General features: G+C 46.5%; 1 protein-coding gene across 1 annotated transcript; it reads right to left on the bottom strand.

The window, feature by feature from the left end:
* Nucleotides 1-1,055: 1,055 nt before the first annotated feature.
* LOC117346958 (CCN family member 2-like) lies at nucleotides 1,056-23,311 on the bottom strand. The gene is made up of 8 exons (XM_033917270.1): nucleotides 22,540-23,311; nucleotides 17,990-18,203; nucleotides 15,505-15,684; nucleotides 14,054-14,299; nucleotides 11,845-12,024; nucleotides 9,789-9,986; nucleotides 5,989-6,170; nucleotides 1,056-1,503 (listed from the first exon to the last, which is right to left on the bottom strand). The coding sequence occupies exons 1-8, from the start codon at nucleotides 22,594-22,596 to the stop codon at nucleotides 1,198-1,200; spliced, it is 1,563 nt and encodes a 520-aa protein (XP_033773161.1). The 5' UTR covers nucleotides 22,597-23,311; the 3' UTR covers nucleotides 1,056-1,197.
* Between the last annotated feature and the right edge of the window lie 1,895 nt (nucleotides 23,312-25,206).

Here is a 25,206-nt window from a genome sequence, read left to right as displayed (position 1 = left end):
ATTTTTCTTGGCCGTGACGTGCACAAGTGAGGCATAATATACTAGGTGGCAGGGCTGTGGAGTCGGAGTCGGAGGAAATTTCAGGTACCTGGAGTCGGAGTCAGAAGTACAAAAAACTGAGGAGTCGGAGTCGGAACATTGATCTACCGACTCCATTTTTGAACTTGGCATACCAATCACGAGCGATTCTTTCAGCTATAGCCCCCACTATAGACACAGCACAAATATTGCGAGCAGCTTCTGCGGCCTTAGAACCTTGATTAAAAGCAAAAAGAAGGTGGTGTCGAAAATGCTCATTTCTCTCAACTTGACATTCCATTTTAACGATCTGAAAATGAACCAGTGCTTCGGAGTCGGAGTTGGAGTCGGAGGAAATTTCGGGTACCTGGAGTCGGAGTCAGAAGTACAAAAAACTGAGGAGTCGGAACATTTATCTACCGACTCCATTTTTGAACTTGGCATACCAATCACGAGCGATTCTTTCAGCTATAGCCCCCACTATATACACAGCACAAATGTTGCGAGCAGCTTCTGCGGCCTTAGAACCTTGATTAAAAGCAAAAAGAAGGTGGTGTCGAAAATGCTCATTTCTCTCAACTTGACATTCCATTTTAACGATCTGAAAATTAACCAGTGCTTCGGAGTTGGAGTTGGAGTCGGAGGAAATTTCGGGTACCTGGAGTCGGAGTCTGAAGTACAAAAAACTGAGGAGTCGGAGTCGGAACATTTATCTACTGACTCCACAGCCCTGTTAGGTAGCAATCTATAGAATTACTCTTAAGTGCTAAGCCCTTGTACGTATTCTGAATCTTGCATGTTGCTACATAAAAAAGCTTTGGAAATGTAGCTTGGTGTTTGCCTCTAGGTTAGTGGTCTCAAACACAAACCCTTTGCAGGGCCACATTTTGGATTTGTAGGGCCTCAGAAAAAAATAGTTAATATCTTATTAACAAAATGACAATTTTGCATGAGGTAAAACTCTTTATAGTTTATAAATCCTTTTGGCTAAGTCTTAATAATAATATTGTAATTTATAGCTATAGAGGCATTTGATGAAGAAATGGTTTTATTTTACTTTTGTGATTATAATACACATACCGAGGGCCTCAAAATAGTACCTGGCGGGCCGCGAGTTTGAGACCACTGCTCTAGTACTAGCGCTTGTCTCATGCTTTCATATGTGTGCTCCTCCTGGTGTTACATGGGCTCTGGGAGAGTGGTAAGACTGGGCTGCCCCTGAGCCCTTTTTGCTCCCCCGGTCTGCTTCCTGTCGCACGTACAGTTCTGGATCCACATGATGTTGCGTATGGGGGAGGCGCCACTGTCGCAGTGAAAGCGCAGGGGCAGGGTCCTCGTCTTGGAGGGCGCGCAGCGGCGGCCATCCAGGCAAGAGCCGCAGAAGAAGGGCAGCAGGGCTTTTACGCTCTTGCAGTTCTTGTGCGACCAGAACCACGGCTCTTGGATCTGGAGGAGTCTGGTACATTTCGGTCCCTTCTTCAAGATCTGCTTAGAGAGAGAGAGCAGGCAGTTAGTTAGGCGCGACCTGGCCTGAGCTAAGACTATATTTACTTAGAAATGCAGGTTACCACATAGCTCTCAATATTTGGAGAATCGAAGGAGCTATGGCCAGTGGTGTTTCGAGGCCCTCTTCTCCGCCCTCGCTCCTTCCCGTGCAGCACCTGCGCGTCCTTCCCACGTACCTTTTTTAAATTTTCCAGGTGCAAGCAACATCATGGACTTGCTGCCCGTGTCGGGTCAGCTGTCCCTCTGATGTCACTTCTTAGGGGCAGGGCCCGGGAGCAATGTCAGAGAGAGGCGACGCCAACGTGGGCAACAAGTTCGTAATGCTTGAGGGAAGGGGGTCTGAGAGGAGGACGGGTACCAGCGCTCTTACCAAGACCATGCCCAGGGTGGACCGCCCCCCCCTCCTTGTGGCTGTGGCACCTTGGCAGGCTCTAGCCTTCAGAGATACAGCCTCCAAAATTGAACACCATATTTTAAGTGGATTATATCTATTTATCTTGATACACTGCTATTAGAGATGTATTTAGTGGTGTACAATATGACTTAGAAAAGTTACAATTGCTGTTCTTTAGCACTCTCCAGACCAGTAGAGGTTAATCTTTACGAATGGGTATATATCCAATCATGACCAGCAGGTGGAGACTGAAAACAAAACTGTGGGACAGTATATAATATACTCCCTTCTCTATTTACATCAGTCTTTCAGTCTCTAGCAGGTGTTGAGTGATCTGTACCCATCTCCCTTGGTAGGGCTGTTGGAATTTGTTTAGGGGGTTTCTAGTCCCTGTTTTTTGGCCGGACTGAGCTTAGGCGGGCCCTGTTTGGGGGTCCGTCCGACCTCGGGGGTGTCAAACACGGCGGGTTTCGAGCGGGGTCCCTCCCCCCCACTTCCTCCACCTCCCCACATTTTTTTTAGAGGAGCCTCAGCGATAAGCTTTGCCCCCTAAATCAAGCAAAGGCATATTGCTTTGAGAGCCTGTGGAGTCTGTTCTGGAAAAAAAAAAAAAAAATCCTGAGGTAGTGCTGGTCTGGAGGGTTGTTTCTATACAGAGGTGGTAATTGCTTTGCTGCTGGTTCTTCCTGTGTGTGCTGCCCTTGTCACTATCGTTATATTTACTAGTATGTTAGAAATGAACAAAATAATAAAAGTTAAAATAATATCGGTTGGAGTCTAGGGTTTAGTGTACCAATGCCACAGCCCTGGGCATCCTTGGTTTAGCTCACGCCTTTTTGAATTCCATCACTGTTTTCGACCCCCACTGCTGCGGAAGATTACAGCAGGCCTCCGGCATCCTTTATGTGGGGGGGGGGGGGGGGAAAAGTATTTCCTGTTGTTGCTTTGGTTTCCTTCCTTATCCTTGGCTCGTCAGCTAGCTAGATTTCTAATCCAGACCCTCGTGCTGTGACCCATTGCCAGGCTGTGGAGTCTAGTCCCGGGCCTCCCGGGCAGCGTATCTTCAAAGGCTTTGTAGAAGTCCAAGTAAACTGAGAACCTGTAGTCACCCAGTTGCAGGAAGTGTTTGGATCCATCTGATGTGACCTGTGCGGTCTTATAAAGCAACCCAAGAGGTTTCATGGCATTTTACCATCCTACCCTCTTCTATCATTTATTTATTCTCCCATTTTCCCAGGTACATTAGGGGGGAGAGATTATGGGGGGGAGAGAGTGTGGTGCAGTGGTCAACATAAGAACTGCCATCTCCGGATGAGACCCATGGTCCATCGAGTCCAGCGATACGCACATGCGGAGGCCCAGTCAGGTAAACACCTGATGTAGTTTTAGTCACCCATATCCGTCTATGCCTCTCGTAAGGAGATGTGCATCTAATTTGCCTTTGAATCCTAGCACAGTGGATTCCTTAATAACCTCCTTTGGGAGAGCATTCCAGGCGTCTACCACTCGCTGCGTGAAGCAGAACTTCCTGACATTTGTCCTGGACTTGTCCCCCCTTAGCTTCAAACCATGTCCTCTTGTCCGTGTCACGTTGGACAATGTAAATAATTTTTTTTCCTGCTCTATTTTATCGATGCCTTTCAGTATTTTGAACGTCTCGATCATGTCCCCTCGCAGCCTCCTCTTCTCAAGGGAGAACAGTCCCAGTTTCTTGAGGCGTTCCTCATATTCCAAGTTCTCCATACCTCTTATTAGCTTCGTTGCTACAGCCTTAGCACCCTGAGGTTATGGGTTCAAATCCACACTGCTCCATTTCTTTAAAGTACAGATGAAAGTAATTCCACCTCACGAACATTTGAATAAGTTTGATAAAAAGCCATATAAAATTTTCAGAGCCCCTCAAAATTCTGAACTTTTGGGAGGCCCCTGCAGATTGTGAGTAGAGAATGACGCGGTGACAAAATTCATCACCGTTCCCGTCCCCGCGGATAACCGCGGGAAACCATCTTCATGTCATTCTTTAAGGAGAGAGGGAAGAATCAGAGTATGAATGGCCACAACCACTGACCCGCAAGCTTTGCTTTGAAGAATGCTGGTGTAGAAGGACTGAGGTTGAGAATGACAGTCTCTGGTATCCAGAGCAGATATTGTGATGTCATAATGCCTCATTCCACCAGTGCCTAAGAGCCAATCACATCAGTGATGTCACAATGGCTTCATTATCCTTGGCTCACATAAGAATCAGAGTATGAATGGCCACAACCACTGACCCGCAAGCTTTGCTCTGAAGAATGTTGGTGTAGAAGGACTGAGGTTGAGATAGACACTGAAGAATGACAGTCTCTGGTCTCCAGAGCAGATATTGTGATGTCATAATGCCTCATTCCACCAGTACCTAAGAGCCAATCACATCAGTGATGTCACAATGGCTTCATTATCTTTGGCTCCCATAAGAATCAGAGTATGAATGGCCACAACCACTGACCCTCAAGCTTTGCTTTGAAGAATGCTGGTGTAGAAGGACTGAGGTTGAAACAGACACTTCAGAATGACAGTCTCTGGTATCCAAAACAGATATTGTGATGTCATAATGCCTCATTCCACCAGTGCCTAAGAGCCAATCACATCAGTGATGTCACAATGGCTTCATTATCTTTGGCTCCCATAAGAATCAGAGTATGAATGGCCACAACCACTGACCCGTAAGCTTTGCTTTGAAGAAGGACCGAGGTTGAAACAGACACTAGAGAATGACATGGGACGGGAACGGTGATGAATTTTGTCACCGTGTCATTCTCTAATTGTGAGACCCTAACCCCCTCTTTTACTAAGGTGCACGAAATGCTAACGTGTCCATAGGTTAACATGCATGTGTTAGCGTTTAGCGCGCGGTAAGTCGATTAGCACACCTTTTGTAAAAGAGGGCCTAAGCTGTGACCTCCTAGCATTCTTAAACGCGAAGTGGTCAATTTTTAATAAAACCTGAAACCCGAGATCGATAACGTTGGCCAACATTCATTTTGGTGCCTCAAATGTTAGACCGGTTTCTAGGTATATTTGACCTGCTGATTTAAAAAAAAAAAATGGCACCAGTTTTCTTCTGCCAGCTCTAGATTTTGAGATACAGAACATGTGCCATATACCGCACTTTGCTTGCCCATTAAAAAAAAAAAAAAATCAGGATATTTTAATGCAGTGTTTAAATGAATGTCTTTTAAGCATGAAGATCATAAGCAGTGCCTCTGCTGGGTCAGACCAGAGGTCACGCGGGGGCCCACCAGGTCCAGGACCTGTATAGTATGCTATTATATTTTGTGTTAAGCTGAACTTAACTCATATACCGTATTTTCACGCATATAATGCGCGCGTTATACACGATTTTACAAACCGTGCGTCTGCGCTGCTTCCTCTTCCGGCAGTCCCGCCCTTTCTCTGACGTCAGAGAAAGGGCGGGACCACCGGAAGAGGAAGCAGCGCAGACGCAGGGCTCACAGAAGGGCCGGGACCGCCGGCAGAGGAAGCAGCAGGACAACGGTAGGAGCTTCTCCATGATGGGGGGGGGTCAGGAGGCTGTGGGGGTGCGAGCGGTCCTTCGGGGTGGGGGTGGGGGTGCGGGTGCGTGCAAGCGGTCCTTCGGGGTGGGGGTGCGAGCAGTCCTGCGGGGGGTTAATCGGATGTCGGGGGGGGCATCAGGCTTTCAGGGTGGGGACAGGACTTCAAGGGGGAGAGGAGAGTCGGGGCGGGCGAAAGAAGAGTCGGGGTGGCCAGAGGAGAGTCGGGGCGGGCGAAAGGAGAGTCGGGCGGCGACGGGAGAGTCGGGGCGGCATGTGCGGTATACGGGTGTGCGCGGTATATAAAAATTTATTTACATAAATTACAGTTTCCCGCGTGCTATACCCGTGTGCGCGTTTTACACGGGTGCGCGGTATATGAGTGAAAATACGGTATACACTCTGTTTATGTGCTATTACATCCAGAACTGAGCTATTATTACATATTATTTTAGTTTGGTTCCACTGTGTCTTTTTCTCTGCTCCTATGTTTCCATTGGTCCAGCAGCACATACTCACAGTGTAATTCCCCGTTTGCAGAAAGTCCTCACAGGGGCGCACCAAGCAGAGACGTTTCTCAGGTTTGGGGGTGCAGCGCTCCCCTTTCCAGACAAGGCGGATAGAGAGCCCCTGGCCACACGTTTTAGAGCACTGGGACCACTCTGTGGGTTCCTTCTTGCAGCGGTCTGCATCCTCTCCTTCTGTTGGGATAGAGAAGCCCATGATAGACTCATCAGCCATAGTAAAAACTTATTTAAAAATCCAGCTATAGGGCTGGGCGGGTGGCTCAGTGTTGGTGCCGCCTGTTGCTATATGAAAGGATAACCAACTTCAGGGACATTCAATTTATTGAAAATATGTATATAAATAACTGGTACATACACACAAAATTATGCAGGGCCTAACAAAGAGTCTTTCACGTGGGGTTGCGAGTTTCCTTATTTTGTGGGATACAGCTATATGAAAGGAGAGTGCTGAGGCTAGCTTCAAAATATTTTTATTTTTTAAATTCTTGATTCAGTTTTAACTCTTGCAACAAGTGTACAATATTCAATCAGATAATTCGTACAAATCACTTGACATTCTTACAATTATTGTCAAATGCATATAAAAAAAGCCCCCTCCCCCACCCATCCCATTCATCAGGAATAAACCCATTAAATCCCATAACATACCTCCCCATCCCCACATTAAATATAGCCCTATGTAATAAAAAGGTGTCTAAGGTGTCTAATCATTAGAATATGCAATCAATGGCCCCAAGATCTTTTTGAATCTATTATAACTTTCTTGCTGAAGAGCAAGCACTCTCTCCATTTTATAAATATGACCAACTGAATTCCACCAAAAGGTATAATTAAGTTTAGTACAGTCCTTCCAATTTCCAGTAATATGGCAACCCCCGTTTGCTGAAATTTGACTCTAGGATCTCATAGACGTTCCAAATAAAATAGCATCGTAGGATAGGGCAACATGATTTTCTAACATTGAATTAATTTGGGACCAAATTAACTTCCAAAAGGCATTGACAAAGGGACAGAAACAAAGTAAACGATCTAAAGTCCCAGCGTCTAAATTACAATGCCAGCATCTACTAGACCTAGAGCAGTGGTCTCCAACTCCAACCCTTTGCAGGGCCACATTTTGGATTTGTAGGTACTTGGAGGGCCACAGAAAAAAATAGTTAATTTCTTATTAAAGAAATGACAATTTTGGATGAGGTAGAACTCTTTATAGTTTATAAATCTTTCCTTTTGGCCAAGTCTTAATAATAATATTGTCATTTATAGCTAAAGAGACATATGATCAAGAAACTGTTTTAGTTTACTTCTGTGATTATGATAAACATACCGAGGGCCTCAAAATAGTACCTGGCGGGCCGCATGTGGCCCCCGGGCCGCGAGTTTGAGACCACTGACCTAGAGCTATCCAACTTTTGTAAACGAACTGGGGTCCAAGAAGCTCTATGCAACAAAAAGAACCAAGTTTGTCTCGTAGATGCTGACCTTGTACTTTTTAATCTCCAAGGCCAAAGTCGTGGCCATTGAGAAGCAGAAATTTGGTGCTTGATCTCAATGCTCCAAATATCCCTAAGACCATATTTTTTTTTAAAAAACCCATAATATATTGTAAATTTATCATTTTTTTTACTTTTGTATACATGTCTTTGGCAACACCAAAGCAATCATGCTGACTTCCTGCCCATGCTCAGGTCAACATCATGATTGATGAGCAATCTTGTCAAACCTACTGTATCGTCAATTTTAGATGCTCAGCCCAGGTCTGTATTCTTGAACAGCCACCTTAGGGTTACCAGTCGTCTGGATTCACCCAGACGTCCTCTTTTTAGAGGGCATGGGGCATCCGGACAGCTTTTCAAAACCCGGCACTTTGAAAAGCTTCTTTGAAACCGCGTTGGGAGGGCATTCAGCGCACGTGACATTATTGCTATTACATCCTATGCTATGACATCATTGCTATTACATCCAGAACTAAGCTATTATTACATACTAGTCTTATAGCCCGTTACATTAACGGGTGCTAGAATATATGTGTGTGTGTCTGTCTTTATTTCTATCTCTCTCTCTCTCTCTCTCTCCTTAGCCTGTTTCTGTATTTCTGTCTTTCTTTTTCCTCGGCTGTCCACCACCACCCCTTGCCTGCTCCCCCTGTCCATTCTCCCTTCCTTTTACCTCCCCTGTGTCCACCACCACCCCTTCACTGCTCCCCTTATTTACCAAGCCTGAAACATCTGTATCCTGCTACCTGTCAATTTTTTTTTCTTTCTCTCTCTCTCTCTCTATATATATATACATGCAGTTCTTACCCATTTTTCATTTGCAGGCTTGGCTTTTCCCTGTCCATCATTATACCCCCTTCCCTTGCAAAATCTTATTTTGCAGAGCCAATAGACAGTCCTACCTTCCAGGGTCACTTCTTTGCCGGCTTTCTTCAGCGCCTGACCAGTTTGAGAGCCAACTAAGTGGCTGCTGCTGGCGGGCTGGCATGTGCTCGTGGGCTCACCGTCTCGCGCAGAGGGCAAGGGAGCACGTGCTCGTTGGTTCTCACTCTTGCGCAGGTGCACGCTGGCAGGCCAGCGCACAGCCGACTGCTTGTTCGTTCGGACGGAACGCTGTGACTGACTGTGGTTGTGTGTGAGGAGGAGCAGGGAGGAGACGGAGAAACTACATTGCCGCCTGGGACCGGGACTGCCACTGCCTGTTTTTCTGTCTGGGTTGGAGCCGCGCGATCGGGATTTAATCTTATACCAGGGAGGCAAAAACTCAAGAAACACGTCCGCACAGCCAGCGACCGCCGGTGCCTTGGTGCGGCGGGAAAGGGAGGGGGGGGGGGTCTTACCTGCCATTCCTATTTAAAACGGCCTGCTGAGGTTCGCGGCCGGCTGTAGCGAACCTCGCAGGCCGCTGTTCACCTCAGTAGCATGTTCCCTCTGACGCGATCGCGTCAGAGGGAACGTGCTACCATGTGGAGAGCGGCCTGCGAGGTTCGCTACAGCCGGCCGCGAACCTCAGCAGGCCGTTTTAAATAGGAATGGCAGCGGTGACTGGAGGGAGGGGAAGAACAGGAGCGGTAGCGGTTGTTGCGGGAGGGGGGGGGAGTGGGCGACGTGCAGGCCGCTGTGAACAGGAGCGGCAGGACCATGAGTCCTCCTCCCGGCATCCGCTGCCAGAGCCGCTCCTGTTGCCCGATGCAGCTGACTGACGCATACGGGGACTCGCGCATGCGCACTCCTTCGGCCACAGACCTACAGCGCACGGAACACGCAAACAGAAGTGCGCATGCGCGGCTAGCTCTTTATTATATTAGATTATTTTAGTTTGGTTCCATGCGCGGATGCCCTCTCGACTGATGAGAACAGGTTGAAGGGGGCAGGGCTGGGGTTGGATGCAACACGGCAGGCCTGGGGGGGGGGGGCAGAGCTATGGGTCCAGATTTTATTTAACTCAAATCTGGTAACCCTACACCTTCCGCCATGGCTATCGATGTTCCTGGATTTCTTTCCAGGCCCCAAGATGGCTGCCCAAGATTAGTGATCATATACTGCACTTCAGCTATCACATTGCAGGAGCAGCATACATTGACTGAGAACCTGGGAAAGAGGGTTCGGTTCCTACTGTAGCTCCTTGTGGCCCTGGGCAAATCACTTAATCCTCTGTAGCCCCAGGTTCAAAAATAGATTGAATCAGTAGGGGCAAAGTACCTGCGTGGACTATGAAAACCACTTTGTACTACAGAAAAGCACTATATCAAGCCATAACTGGGATATCTCGTCAAAGCCAGCCTTAAAAGCATCTTACCTAGAACCCTCCTCTTGGTTCCCTGAGGGGCGGCGAGACTAGTCTTCCTTTCCAGCTCTTCCCGGGCTTTCCTTCGCTTTAGCACAGCTGTCTCTCTGGAAGCTTCTGGTTGCATCCTGTTCCAGGCATGACTCGGTTTGTGCTTCTTGGGGCCTTGGTATTCTGTACACAGCCACTCTTTACAGCACTTCCCCGGCACTGGTGAAAGTGGCCAAGAAAAGATTATTAGGGGGGGGAGGGGATTATGAAAAAAAAAAAACAACCAACCTTTTGCACGATGGCAAATGCCATTTTTGTGACATTCACAGCAGTGCCCCACTGCTCTGTTGTCATGTCTGGGTGGACCAGTCCATCACAATGCTGGCCCCTCCAGGTCCAAATGGTCTTGGTTTGGGCGTTTGGGACTTAGACCAATTTTTGGTCGAAAGATAGATGTACTGGCAGTCTGGACCTCCAGATAGATGATTTTAGGGAAAAAAAAAAAATTCTAGATGTATTTTTCCAGAATGGACATTTTTCCACTGCCAACTTTGCGTGTCTAGCGCCATACGTCTGAATTGGACTTAAATGTTTCTTTTGATTATGCCTCTCCACATGACCATTTCGGGGGAAAAAAGTGACTAAAATAGTGTATCCAGAATGTTGACAAAGGCTGATTTTTTTTTCTTGTCATCGGTCTGTAAGCAGACTGCAAGAAGTACATGTTTGAACTTCTGTGACTTAAAAAAAATTTTTTTCACATAAAAGGATGGGCTTTGGACTGTTACATTACAAATTATATGCTCTAACAGAACAAGATACAAGAAGATAACTGTATTTTAAATTGCTTTGGCTTCCAGTGGAGGCAAGAGATGCCTGACTATATGATTAATTTGTTTGCTATTCCATATTATAATAAATAAAGATTGGTGGGTAATTATATGAGATTGAGATTTCCAAGTTCTAGAGGAGTTAAATATACGAGTAAAACATTATCCCCCCTTTTACTAAACCACGATAGCGGTTATTAAACATAGAAATAGACGGAAGATAAGGGCCACGGCCCATCTAGTCTGCCCACCCCAAAGACCCTCCCTTACCTTTCTCTGTGAATAGATCCCACGTGTCTATCCCATTTGGCCTCAAAATCAGGCACGCTGCTGGCCTCAATATCCTGACGTGGAAGACTATTCCAGCGATCAACCACCCTTTCAGTGAAAAAGAATTTCCTGGTGTCCCCGTGCAGTTTCCCGCCCCTGATGTTCCACGGATGCCCCCTTGTTGCCGCGGGACCCTTGAAAAAGAAGATATCTTCTTCCACCTCGATGCGGCCCGTGAGATACTTGAATGTCTTGATCATGTCACCCCTCTCTCTGCGTTCCTCGAGTGAGTACAGCTGCAACTTATCCAGCCGTTCCTCGTACGGGAGATCCTTGAGTCCCGAGACCATCCGGGTGGCCATTTTCTGGACCGACTCCAGTCTCAGCACATCCTTACGGTAATGCGGCCTCCAGAATTGCACACAGTATTCTAGGTGGGGCCTCACCATGGATCTATACAATGGCATAATGACTTCAGGCTTACGGCTGACAAAACTCCTGCGTATGCAACCTATGATTTGCCTTGGATGAAGCTTGCTCCACTTGATTGGCAGTCTTCATGTTCTCACTGACGATCACCCCTAAGTCTCGTTCTGCTTCAAGGGACCGCGCTGAATGCTCCGCGCTGCTCCTGATGCTCATAGAATATGTTTAAATTATTGTACTTTTCAATGCAAGCTGAAGATCCTTTTATTTAGGAGGTTGATGACTGTTCGTTAAAGATTGGCTGGCTATCTTATGTTGGAACCTAACACGGACCACACGGACTGGTATTTGGCAGGATATGAGCCATCAAAAATATGATATGACCTGACAAACATAACCTCATGTACAGAATTTAAATGCCTGTTTAAGCTCAGATTTGAAAAAAAGTATGTAAATGTCACGGTTGAGGGGTTGGATGGTCATACCTTGTCAAGAAGCGTATGTTAACCAAAGGTCATTTATCAGCTCCCAAGTTTGGACTTCTTTCTCACCTTCCACTTGCTCCAGCAGTCTGCAACCAGGCACGCGAGGGGGCGATGTAGGTGGGCATAAAGACACGCAGGCTATCGTAGTATCACGGCAGACACACATGCCCTGACATCCCATCTGGAACTTCTCTCCATGCTGGTAGATGCTGCCGTTCATCTGACAGAAACGACCCTCCTGAATTTCTGAGAAGGGATGAGGGAACCAAGAGAATGTAATCATGCAAGACGCAAAGGACCTGGAACGGTTCTCAGGGCAAACACTTCCTGCTAGTGCTGCCCGATTCACGATTCGAATCGGTTCACCGATTCGAATCAGGTGAATTGATTCGAATCGGTTCAATTTTGTAAAAAAACGGACTTACCGATTCATCCCAATTAAAGTTCATTCTTTTTTCACTGCCGGCCGCCGGACTCGTTCCCATCTAATGTAACTTCTGGTTTTGCAAAATCGGAAGTTACATCAGAATAAATGAAAGGACGTGGGAGCATCGAGGGGGAGCGAGCAGACCTCGTGCAGCGGACCAGTCGGAAGTAAAGGGTATTTTTGGCTGTCTCCGCATTTCTCCTCTCTTCCCCGCGATTCCACATCCAGTCGAGTAAGTAACTGAACCGGTAGGGAGGGCTGAGAATTGGCAGGGGGTGCTCAGAATCGGAAGGGGGGCTGAGAATCGGCAGGGGGTGCTCAGAATCGGCAGGGGGGCTGAGAATCGGCAGGGGGCAGCTGAGAATCGGCAGGGGGGCTGGTGAGTCTTGGGGGCTGGGGATGGAAGCTGAAATTGGCAGGGGGCTGGGGATGGAAGCTGAGATTCAGCAGGGGGGCTGGTGAGTCTTGGGGGCTGGAGATGGAAGCTGAAATCGGCAGGGGGGCTGGGGATGGAAGCTGAGATTCAGCAGGTAGGCTGGTGAGTCTTGGGGGCTGGAAGCTGAAATCGGCAGGGGGGCTGGTGAGTCTTGGGGACTAGAGATGGAAGCTGAGAATTTTTGATATGATATTGCCTTGGTTAAATAAAATGTTTAAACTTAAAAAGCTGTGTCATTAACAGTGAACTGAATCGAATCGAATCGAAAAATCGATTCAATAGAGTGAATCGAATCGAATTTAAATATTTTTCTCTGAATCGGGCAGCACTACTTCCTGCCCCTCTTTGAATGCATATGTCCGAGATAAGGTTCTTCTACACTATGAAGTGAAATTAGATTCCCAGCTGGTCTTGGTGCAGAACATTGTGGAGGACATCTCAAATGCAAGCAAAGAATGTAGACATAGAAATGTCGTACAGATGTGTAGCATGCCCTTCTTTCAGATCCAGATCATCCAGTTGGGCAGGGAAAATACCTGCATGGGGAGGTCTCCAGGGGGCACCACAAACTTTTTAGGAAATACGTCCGAGGTGCAGAAGAGAGGTTCAGGGGAAAGAGATGCACGTTGATCATGTTACATCAGGGATAGGCAACCGCAGGCCTCTAGGGCCACAACCCAGTCAGATTTTCAACAATTCCACAATGAATATTCATGGGATCTATTTGCATTCAATGGCAGCAACACATGCAAATCCATCCATGCATATTCATTGTGGATAGGTTTACCAGGCGTCCAGATTTCACTGAACATGTCCTCCTTTTCATCACGTCGCAGGTTCTGCCCGACCAGATCAGGCAGCGGGGGCGGGGCTAGGGCAGGATTGGAGGCGGGACTGGGGCTTAACGGGACGAGGATGGGTAGAAATGGGGGTGGGGGGGTCTAGGGGGTGGGTTAGGATTTCACTATAGTAAAATCTGGCAACTCTAATTGTGGAAATCTTGAAAATCCAACCGGGGTGTGGTCCTCGAGGACTGTGGTCACCTATCCCCGTGATACATCTTTGGAAGGGACATCTCTAACTTCCACCCTGCTCCTACAATTTTAGATGGGATCCTCCCCCTCCGGGGGCTAAGTAAATCCAGTTCTGCCTCGTAACCTAGCAAGGAGACCCTAACATATGTGATCACACAGCTCTGTCAATGCATTTCACTCCTCCCCCGCATAACCTTAAGTACCACCCCCTACCATTCCAGTACCAAAACACCTGCCCCCATATTGTGCACCTCAGTCCTACCCCAGAGCACCACTGCTGTTCCAGTACTGAAACACACTCTCTCACCTGTAATTCTACCAATGCACCTCATTCCTACTCTGGAGCACTTCTGCTATTCCAGATCTGAGGCTTCTTACCTGGATCCTGCTCCTTTGGATCTTCTTGTAGTCCCGCTTTGATTTCCCTGCTCTTCAGCTGGATCTTCCTCCTAGGAGGTCTCCTCAGGTCATCGTTCCAGGAGGGCCCCGTTCCTTCTCCCCTTACTCTGCTGCTGGTGTCCACATCATTTTCACCTTGGGTTTCTTCTTTGGCTGAAGTTACCAGCCAGTCCTCAATGCTGTTGGAGTCCACACACTGCCATTCCCTGCAGCACTGCCCTGGCACTGGAGGGAAGCAGGCAAAGGAGATTAAAGGAGGAGGATCTCGAATCAGAAAAAAAATTAAGGCCAGTACTGGGCAGACTTGCACAGTCTGTGTCCGTATATGGCCATTTGGTGGAGGATGGGCTGGGGAGGGCTTCGACGGCTGGGATGGTTTAGATGGGCTGGAGTGAGCTTTGACAGAGACTTCAGTGGATGAAACCTAAGCACAGTACTGGGCAGAGCCTTGGGTTCTAAGAACATAAAAATTGCCGCTGCTGGGTCAGACCAGTGGTCCATCGTGCCCAGCAGTCTGCTCTCGTGGCAGCCCCTAGGTCAAAGACCAGTGCCCTAACTGAGACTAGCCCTACCTGTTTATGTTCTGGTTCAGCAGGAACTTGTCTGACTGTTTTAAATCCCTGGAGGGTGCTTTCCCCTATAACAGCCTCTGGAAGAGCGTTCCAGATTTCTACCACTCTCTGGGTGAAGAAGAACTTCCTTACGTTTGTACGGAATCTATCCCCTTTTAACTTTAGAGAGTGCCCTCTCGTTCTCCCTACCATGGAGAGGGTGAACAACCTGTCTTTATCTACTAAGTCTGGCCCAGCAATGGCTAAGAAGAAGGAAAATTGAAATTAAATCAGTAATTTAAAGAGTGGGTAAGGTTGGGCAGACTGGATGGACCATTAGGGTCTTTATCTGCCGTCATCCACTATGTTACTATGTGGTCTGCAAAGCAGTGATGAGTCTTGTAAAGGCAGGACTGGAGCAGCCTCCACCTTCACTGTGTCCGACCACAATTGAGAATGACCGACCATGGTGTGATAATACTGTGACTGTGGTCATTTAATATGGGGAAAACTGGCTGACCACAGTGTGAAGGGACAGGAACTGGTAGTGGAAGTGGTAGTGGCTAGGAATGGCTATCTGTCTCAAAGCCGTTCCTGGAGTGCACCCTAGCTTAGTGGCTCTTAAACCAGTCCTGGGGGACCCCTGCCAGCTGGGTTTTCAAGATACCCCTAATGAATATGCATGAGGCAGATTTTCATAGCCCTTTTCAGCATGAAAGAATGGCCACTGTCAGAGACGGGGGCTGAGCTCGATAGATCTTGGTCTGACTCTTGACTAGTGGTAAATTTGAGATGCCGAGATCTTACCCAATGCACTAGGGCTAAGAGGCCCTTGAGAAACCGTCCCTTATGTGCCAGCCCCTTCCTGCTCTTCCGTACCTTTCACCAGCTGCATGTCCTTGCAGCCTGGTGGTTTGAGTGGCATCACCAGGGGGCAGAGAGGCACACATCCCACTGAGCCATCCTCACAGATGCAGGCAGCCTGGCACCCAAGATGGAACCTCTCCCGGTGCAGATACACTGTGCCATTGATGAAGCAGGATCGTCCCTCTTCAGTTGCTACATAGGGAACAAATAAATTGGCTTTTGTCCAATTCACCTATATTTTGTATGTGCATAGAAAACATTTTTTTTCATGTGCTTATGTTGTATCTTTTTTTATTTTTTTGCCTTGTGTGAACTCTGTGTCATTTTGTTTCAGTATTGCCCCGGGGCCCTTCCCCTTACCTAGGGTTACCCTACGGCTCCAGAAAAAAGAGGATGGATTGAGACACCGGGTTTTACTTCCATTGCTTTCAAAAAAGGGCCCCATTGTAATTAGGTGTATCACCACCTACTTTGGAAGTTTACTTCCAACTCTGTTAAACTGGTTTTGGATGATCTTCTGAAGCTCTTCATAAACCCTATTATACAACTCTAGATGATTCCTTCTATTTGAACCCCTACAACAGAACAATGCCACTCAGTGGCCGTAGAACAGATTGCAGGCTTTAACTTATAGCTTTCTGTAAGTTTGATTCTAGATATCCTTTCATGGTCCCTTACAGCCTTATTTGGAACTAGGTGACATCTTGAGGTCTCACCCAACCCTGTTATTTTAAACATTTTGAAAGTAGATGACTTCTTGAGGTTTCTTTCAGTCCTAGCTTTCTGAGATTCTAGATCAAGGTGCCCCCAGATCTGTGCTGGTGACCCCCTTAGCTAGTTAAGTTTTCAAGGAAATATCCAATATATGCAAATTCATTTTGGATATCCTCAAAATTGTCAGTAGCATTCTCTCTAAAGTATGCAGAAATCCGTCACCATCACCTCTTTCTACCACTGGGAGTGGGTTGTACAATTTCTTTGTTTCAATCATGAGGGGTAGGCAAGTCCTGTAGGACTCTCAGCTGACTTGCATTCCCTTTACAATTGAATTCACAATATTGTAATACTGTTCCAGTCCAGATGGTAAGAATGTGAGTGGTAAAAAGTGTGTGCCTTAGAGGGAATTTTGCTTAACAGGAACTTTGGGAAGCCCTATTCTCGATGACTTCCTGAATATTTTTCTGTTTCCTGCTGTTCTCTTGCAGACCCAGTTTTATCTTTCTGCGACTCTACTGATTCTAGATGATCTCTCTGGGTCCCTCCCTGTCCTATTTCCTTCCATTCTCGATGGCTTTCTGAAGTGTTTTCCATTCTTATCTCTGCAAGATTTTTGATTAGTTGCCATGAGCAAGCCTTTATCAGAGCAAACATTACAGTAAACTTCTGTCACATTTTCTGGAAGTTTACTTCAATATTTGTTTTTTTTTTTTTATAAAGGCTTGCAATGACTCAAATAAAATGGAACACACGTTTCGTTTTCCCTCTGCGGAACATTAAAGCATGTGCTCTGGAATCAGAATGTTGGGGTGTCACAGCCCGTCTCTGATCAATTGTCCACGACTGAGATCACAACGATACTTTTGGAATCAGCCTATGACAGGGGTGTCCAACCTTTTGGCTTCCCTGGGCCGCATTGGCTCCCAAAAAATGTTTCTGGGGGCCGCACAAACGCTGCAGCAAGACAGAGGAGGGAGCCGGCAAGACGGTAAACACCTGGGGGGGGCAGCAGAAGAAAACACTGCATTGTCCTCGACCGGGGCCGCACAAAATACTTCACGGGGGGCCGCAGGTTGGACACCCCTGGTCTATGACATCATAAACAGACTCCGGCAGTAACATTCCATCAGGAATCAACTTTGAATCCCAATATTCACAAGTACTGCTGTTAGCTTTTTGGTGCCTTTATGATATCAAGGGTGCAAGACAGGAGCCAATCAGAATCCAGTGTGCATGTGATGTAACTTGGGCTTCTCTTCTTCCAAAATGACTGCCCTCGTGGGTGCAGCCTTAAATATTAACATTAAAACAGCCAGATGGCTTAAGAGAACAAGTGGATATACTGTAGATCAGTGGTTCTCAACCCTGTCCTGGAGGAACACCAGGCCAATTGGGTTTTCAGGCTAGCCCTAATGAATATGCATGAAGCAAATTTGCATGCCTATCACTTCCATCATATGCAAATCTCTCTCATGCATATTCATTAGGGCTAGCCTGAAAACCCGATTGGCCTGGTGTTCCTCCAGGACAGGGTTGGGAATCACTGCTGTAGATATCCAGGAGCTAATGAGTATAGAATCATATTTTTATTGTCACTGTTCAAAAAACAAGCAAGCAAATTTCATGACGAATGTTAAGGCCCTGTGGTTCATTTCTAAGTCCAGTTTAAAAACAGGAAATGGGAGCTTCTGCACAGCATATCTTGTGAGCAAGTGGTAAAACACCAGGAAGAGCCTGGGGGGCTTATCACTTCCTTCTGCAGAAGATTTCAGTATCTCACCCGTGCAGAAGCCTTCTTGACGTTCAAGGTTGTTGCCAAGGTCACAGCGCAGTCCCCGGCTGAAGTCGCAGGGTAACAGCTCACTGCATTCCTCACCCAGCTGGGCAGCGCAGACCCAGCAACCACAACCGCAGCCATCAGGCAGGGAAGGCACCCCGGGAGGGCAAGGCAGGCGTGGAGGGCAGGAGCAGTCCAGGGGGCATATCGCTTGAACCTGTGCACAACATAGAGGAAAGAGGCATGAAGTGTGGAGAAACAAGACGCGGAAGCTAGAAATTTGCTAACAGCTCAGATTTTTTTTTTTAAAAAGTGGTTTTTTAAACCAGTTTTCAATCCATTCCTTGGGGCACATTTAACAAGTTGGGTTTTTGGGAATAGATGGGAATAGCCGCAATGATTATGCAGTGGGGGAATGAGGGATACAGCCTGAGACACAGAAAATCTTGAGCGATATAAATTGGTACAGAAGATCCTCAGTAGTTAGGAATGATGAGTGAAACCTGATATGGACAAAGAGCATCCTTAGGACTGGGGAGCAGAGGGAAAACTTAGGGCAGATACTTAGGATTGTCAACAATGAGGGGGTGATGGGTAAAGATTGAGGCGGACATAGAGGATTCTGAAGGGACAGAGCCTGGAAGGGGCACAGAGGATTCACAGCAGGTATGAGTAAGGTGGGAATCTCCCTCAGAGTTTGCAGGAACTGCAACCCACGTATGCAAATTTATCTCATTATAAATTAATTGTAGCTACTGTATTCTGAAAACCCATCTGGTTGACTTGTGTTCCAAGAACTGGGTTGAGATCAGTTTAACTAAACTAACTCAATGTTCCAAGTCTAAGAAATATAAATCAACTGATAAACAGACTGGAAATACTGAAGATTTTAAAACTAGAAAAACTTTTTGTTGTACTCTCAGATATCCGCTAGGTTGATCATCAAAGATCTCAACAACCTTTTATAGCGGGATCGAATATCAATCATTGAGTACCTTTTCTAAATATCACAGTGTACTAGGTGTATAAATAAGCTGATAAATAAAGCACTTATCTTAGTGAAGCATTAAGTAAGACCACTGTGCCCTGAGGCTTTGAAAAAAGCCACTATTCCCTACGGGGACCCGTTTCGCCTTAACTAGGCTTCATCAGGGGTCAACGTTTTGTGTATTGGCTCGGGTTCACGAGACAAAATGGCGTTAAAGCTCCGAGCCAATACACAAAACGTTGACCCCTGATGAAGCCTAGTTAAGGCGAAACGGGTCCCCGTAGGGAATAGTGGCTTTTTTCAAAGCCTCAGGGCACAGTGGTCTTACTTAATGCTTCACTAAGATAAGTGCTTTATTTATCAGCTTATTTATACACCTAGTACACTGTGATATTTAGAAAAGGTACTCAATGATTGATATTCGATCCCGCTATAAAAGGTTGTTGAGATCTTTGATGATCAACCTAGCGGATATCTGAGAGTACAACAAAAAGTTTTTCTAGTTTTAAAATCTTCAGTATTTCCAGTCTGTTTATCAGTTGATTGAGATCAGTTTAAACCAGGGATCTCCAAAGTACGGCCCGCGGGCCGGATATGATTTTATCCGGCCTGTGGAAGAATTGTCCGGAAATGCGCCAATTGGACTAATTTTCCAATGAGAATCCGCAAAAAAAAAAAAAACCAAACTATGGGGTGTTGATAAGATTTCAAATGCATTAATTAAAATTGTGTTCAAAATATATAATAATAATAATAACAGTTTATATACCGCAGGACCGTGAAGTTCTATGCGGTTTACAATGGTTAAAAGATATTACAAATTAAATAGAATTAACAAGGTTAGAAGCTAGTTATTAACAGCGCTAGAGATCAGTTATTGTGGAGTAGGATTGTACAGGTTAGTTGACCAAATACTTCAGGAACAGATATGTTTTTAGGCGTTTCCTAAATTCCACATAAGTAGTAGGCGTGAGCAATTGTTGATATTGATATTCCACAATATGTTAATAATTAATATTATTCACCACTTTATTTAATACTGACTCGTAATTGTATACGTCGCGGTATTTGCACTTGTTCGGCTTCGATCAACAGTGTCAATTCGTGGCTTTGTAGGTAGCTCTGGCGCTGTGACTAACCTGCAAACTGAATCTGGAAGTTCGTTACTAGTTGTTACGGTTAATTGTCCATAACATTCTAGAGATATTTATCTTTTTTTTTTTTTCCAAAACCCGCTGAAAAGTGCTGAAGAACCCAATGTGGCCCTCGTAGCGAAACGTGTGGAGACTCCTGGTTTAAACTAATCGCTCAGGTTGAACGCACATTTCTAGAGAGAAAGATGGAGGTATAAATGTGGTAACCCACGATCAGACGCACTGCAAACACCTATTGCCTCCGTACTAAAGGCTGCCTCAAAACAACAAATCCTGTTTAGCACACGTCCTAGCAAAGTCAGTGGCAAGCCCACCCCCCCAAGAATGCTGCGAGGTCAGATCCAGAGTAGAGAGTTGTGCGGGGACAGAAATACCACCCATCCCCGCCCATCCCCGTCAGGATCTTCTCCATCCCCACCCGTCCCCGCCAGGATCCTCTCCGTTCCCGTTAGGATCTTCTCCGCCCCACCCGTCCCCGGCAGGATCCTCTCCGTCCCCACCCGTCCCCACCAGGATCCTCTCCATCCCCACCTGTCCCCGCCAGGATCCTCTCTGTCCCCACCTGTCCCCGCAAGGAATTACCTCCATCCCCGCCCGTCCCCATAAAAAGCAGCAATTACTTCTGACAGGATCTTCAAGTAATTAACTTATAAACCCCCTCTTTTACTAAGGCCGACGTGTCCATTATATTATATGGACAAACCCTGCTTCCAAAGCCTTCATTCCCCGTGGGAGTCCCGTGGGCCAGAGGAATGTCCCCGTGGGAGTCCCGTGGGTTAGGGGGGATTCCCGCGGGACCCCTACGGGACCCACGGGATTCCCGCGATCCCCGTTCCTGTGCAGACCTCTAATCCAGAGCTGGGGACCGCCACAGAGCTCTATTATAAGATCAAAGCCAGCAATGGCTTCTCCCAGAATATTGTGTGGACAGAGCCAGTGATGCCCTCTAGCCCCCTCAAACTTTATCTATGTAAATTTCTCACTGGCACGAAAACCACAGGGCAAGGGCCAATACCAAAAACAGAAGAGAATGAAATAATGCAATTTCAAAACACAGTGCCCTCTTATACACTAAAGCCCTCTTATACAAAGGTGTGCTAAGCTTTTTAGCATGGATTTAGCGTGTGCTAAATCAGCGGGTGTGCTAACTTCTAATTGTCCATAAGAGAGCATGCACGCATTAGCGTTTAGAGCGTGTTTAGATGCACTAGTATTTAGTGTGCGTTAAAAAGCTTAGAGCACCTTTGTAAAGAGGGGGAAAAGAACAAAAATAAATAAGCACACATGCTGAATACAAGCAAAAATCAATTGACAATAATAATTGGGTGCAAAGAAGAGCATAAAAATATGTATTATTTAGTTAGTTTACGCCCTCCCACACCCTTTCACAAAACTACGCTAGTGTCGTCAGCGCTGGCTATGGCGGTAATAGTTCTGACATTCTTAGAATTCCTATGAGCGCTGGAGCTGTTCCTACCGCAGCCGGGGCTAAAAAAAACACACTACAGTTTTGTAAAAGGGGGAGGGGGTTAGGTATGTTAGATAGATTGTGAGCCCCCCCAGGACACAGTGGCTTACCAAGGGGGGGGGGGAAATCCGCCCCGGGTGCAGCCTTAGTGGGGATGCACAGCCGGACAGGTCCGGAAAATTCCTGGGCTGCGACAGCACTCAAGTTTGGCCTCCTTCTCCCGGCATCAGCAGAACTTCAGACCGGCAACAGGTGCTCAGTCAAAAGCTTCCCCTGACTCAGCTTCCTGTTTCCGCCCAGGCAGTTCAGTCAGGGGAAGCTTTTGACTGAGCACCTGTTGCCGATCTGAAGTTCTGCTGATGCCGGGAGAAGGAGGCCAAACTTGAGTGCTGTCGCGGGGCAAGGGGGCCGCCGATGCCGCTGAGTGCCGTCACGGAGGGGAGGCGCCGATGCCGTTGAGTGCTGTCACAGAGAGGGGGGCGCTGATGCCGCTGAGTGCCGTCGCAGCCCAGGAATTTTCCGGACCTGTCCGGCTGTGCACCCCCCCTAAGGCTGCACCCGGGGTGGTCCTCCCCCCCCCCTTGGTACGCCACTGCCGGGACAGATAGGGAAAATGCTTTAGTACCTGATTGTAAAAATCGCTTAGAGGCGGTATATAAAGGCGGTATAATAGGCGGTATATAAAATCCTAATAATAAACTTGATATACCACCAATCAAAGATACCTAAGCGGTTTACAATCAGGTACTCAAGACAAGAACGGCGCACATGACTCCAATTCTAAAACAGCGGTACATTGGCTACCCATACAGCAATGAGCGCAATCCAAGGCGTTATCATCTGCGCACCAGGCGTTAGATAGAGTTTGAGCCCACCGGGACAGATAGGAAAATATGATAAACCACTTAGGATACAAGTGGTATATAAATAAAAAGGTACATACCTTGCTGGGGATTTGAACCCATGCTGCAATCATCACAAACCTCAGGGCAAGGTGCATGGTAGTGTCAGGAATTTGCTCACTCTGCAGTCTTAATCCCTCCCTGCCTACCTTTCTTCCACCTCTTTCCTTGTATTTTCTCACCCCCAAATACTGTCTCCCCAACTTCCTCCTATTCCCTTTCTCTCTCTTCCCCTGTTTTTTTTTCTGTAATCCCCTTTTTCTGTCACTCTCTGTCTAATTCTGCCTGTGCGTCTTTCTCTACCAGCATAAAAGCTTACATCCACCTCTCCCCTCCCTCCTGATTCAGGTCCAGCCTCTGAAGTGTTCCAGAGAGCAGTTGAAGGGCCAATGTCTCTCTATGGCTCCGGCCATCCCTTCTTTATAAATGTTCCCCTACCCTACCCTCAGTCTCTCTGCACGCTGACCGACACTAAAAATACGATTCCAGGCTGGAGCTTCATTGTGGCATCTGACCACAAGCTCCCTGCTACAGGAGATAAACAAAATCAAGTTATAAGAGGAACCTGAATCCCTCCCCTGCTTACAAAATAAAACATTTTAAGATGTGTGCAGAGGATGATGGTGAACTCAATGCTCCCTTCCCTCACACACTGCCCCACCACAGAACAGGTATAGCAGTGCAAGGTACACACACCCTGCTCCACAACAGAACTGGTATAGCACGAGCCCCAGCAGCACAAGATTCACACACCCACACACACTGCTCCACAATAGAACTGGTATAGCCGTTCCACACATTCACCACCCTTTCCACGAGAAAGTATTTTCTGAGGCTACTTCTTAGTCTGTCCTCTTTCACCTTCATCCTATGCCCCCTCATTGCAGAGTTTCCTTTCAGTTGAAAATGAGTCACCTCATGTGCAATTATGCCACATAGGTATTTAAGGAGAGAAATTACTTTCCACTAGCCCAGGGGTAGGCAATTCCAGTCCTCGAGAGCCGGAGCCAGGTCAGGTTTTCAGGATATCCACAATGAATATGTATGAGATGGATTTGCATGCACTGCCTCCTTGAGATGCAAATCTATCTCATGCATATTTATTGTGGAGATCCTGAAAACCTGACCTGGCTCCGACTCTCGAGAACCGGAATTGCCTACTCCTGCACTAGCCCATAGGTAGGTGGCTTTTGGGAAATTTCTCTCATTATGCTTATACCAGTGGTGTCCAATGTCGGTCCTCGAGGGCCGCAATCCAGTCGGGTTTTCAGGATTTCCCCAATGAATATGCATGAGATCTATGTGCATGCACTGCTTTCAATGCATATTCATTGGGGAAATCCTGAAAACCTGACTGGATTGCGGCCCTCGAGGACCGACATTGGACACCCCTGGCTTATACATATATGTAGGGGTGCTAATTGGCTCCAGATTCGCCTGACAGCAATGATCCAGTCCTGTGTTTTACCCCATTGCATACAGGGACTTGTAGTCTTGCTGTTTTGTTTAGGCCGGGAATCCAGTTTGGAATTCAGAACTACAAGTCCCTGCATGCAATGGGGTAAAACCCAGAACTGGATCAGTCCTCTCAAGCAAATCTGGAACCAGTTAGCGACCCTACATATTGTTAATTTGGATTTTGCTCATACTTTTTTCAGCAGTAGCTCAAAGTGAATATTTCACTGTCATTGAGGCGCTAAAGCAGGGGTGGGCAACTCTGGTCCTCGAGGGCCGGAATCCAGTCGGGTTTTCAGGATTTCCTCAATGAATATGCATGAGATCTATGTGCATGCACTGCTTTCAATGCATATTCATTGGGGAAATCCTGAAAACCCGACTGGAATACAGCTCTCGAGGACCGGAGTTCCCTACCCCTGTTCTATGACATGGGTGGGCAATTCCGGTCCTCGAGGGCCGGAATCCAGTCGGGTTTTCAGGATTTCCTCAATGAATATGCATGAGATCTATTTGCATGCACTGCTTTCAATGCATATTCATTGGGGGAATCCTGACAAGCCGACTGGATTCTGGCCCTCGAGGAACGGAGTTGCCCACCCCTGCACTAGAGAGTTAAGTTACTTGCCCATAGTCACATAGTACCATAATAAATGACAGCAGATAAAGACCTAATCCTATTTTATCTTCAATGAGGTCAGTTTGGCGAAATTTAATTAAATTATGGAGATATAACCCATGTATAACAGATCTGCTACCTATTCAGGGTAATGGAGATTTTAAACCTGGTATGACATCTAGGATTTTTAGAATTGGGGGGGTTTAAAGGTATTTATTATTTATCACAAGTATTGGAGGAAACTGGGAAGATGAAGAGTTTTCCTGACCTTTCTATTGTAGTGGGAAGGGGTCCTGGTTCATTATATGTGTATATGCAATTGGTAAATTATAATAATAAATTGAAGAGATTGAATTTTTCTTGTGGAGTTCATGACAGAATTATTTCTTTTTTTAATCAATGTGATGATGTGCCTATTTCAGTTTCTTTATTACACAAGTGGTGGCGGAATATATTACCTACCCGTACATATGATAAAATTCTACAAAATTGGAATGAGGAGTTGGGAATTCAGATTTCTCTTCTTGATTTTCTCAATCTATTAATAGACTACCAAAGATTATAAAAGGGTATGTTTGGAGAGAATGTACTTATAGAATTTTGCATAGGGCTTATTTTTCCCAAATTCAAGCTT

The sequence above is a fragment of the Geotrypetes seraphini genome, chromosome 12, assembly GCF_902459505.1.
Source record: "Geotrypetes seraphini chromosome 12, aGeoSer1.1, whole genome shotgun sequence".
Taxonomy (NCBI): Eukaryota; Metazoa; Chordata; class Amphibia; order Gymnophiona; family Dermophiidae; genus Geotrypetes; species Geotrypetes seraphini.
Note: the sequence above shows the minus strand (reverse complement) of the source record. Positions and strands in the feature narration are given on the sequence as shown.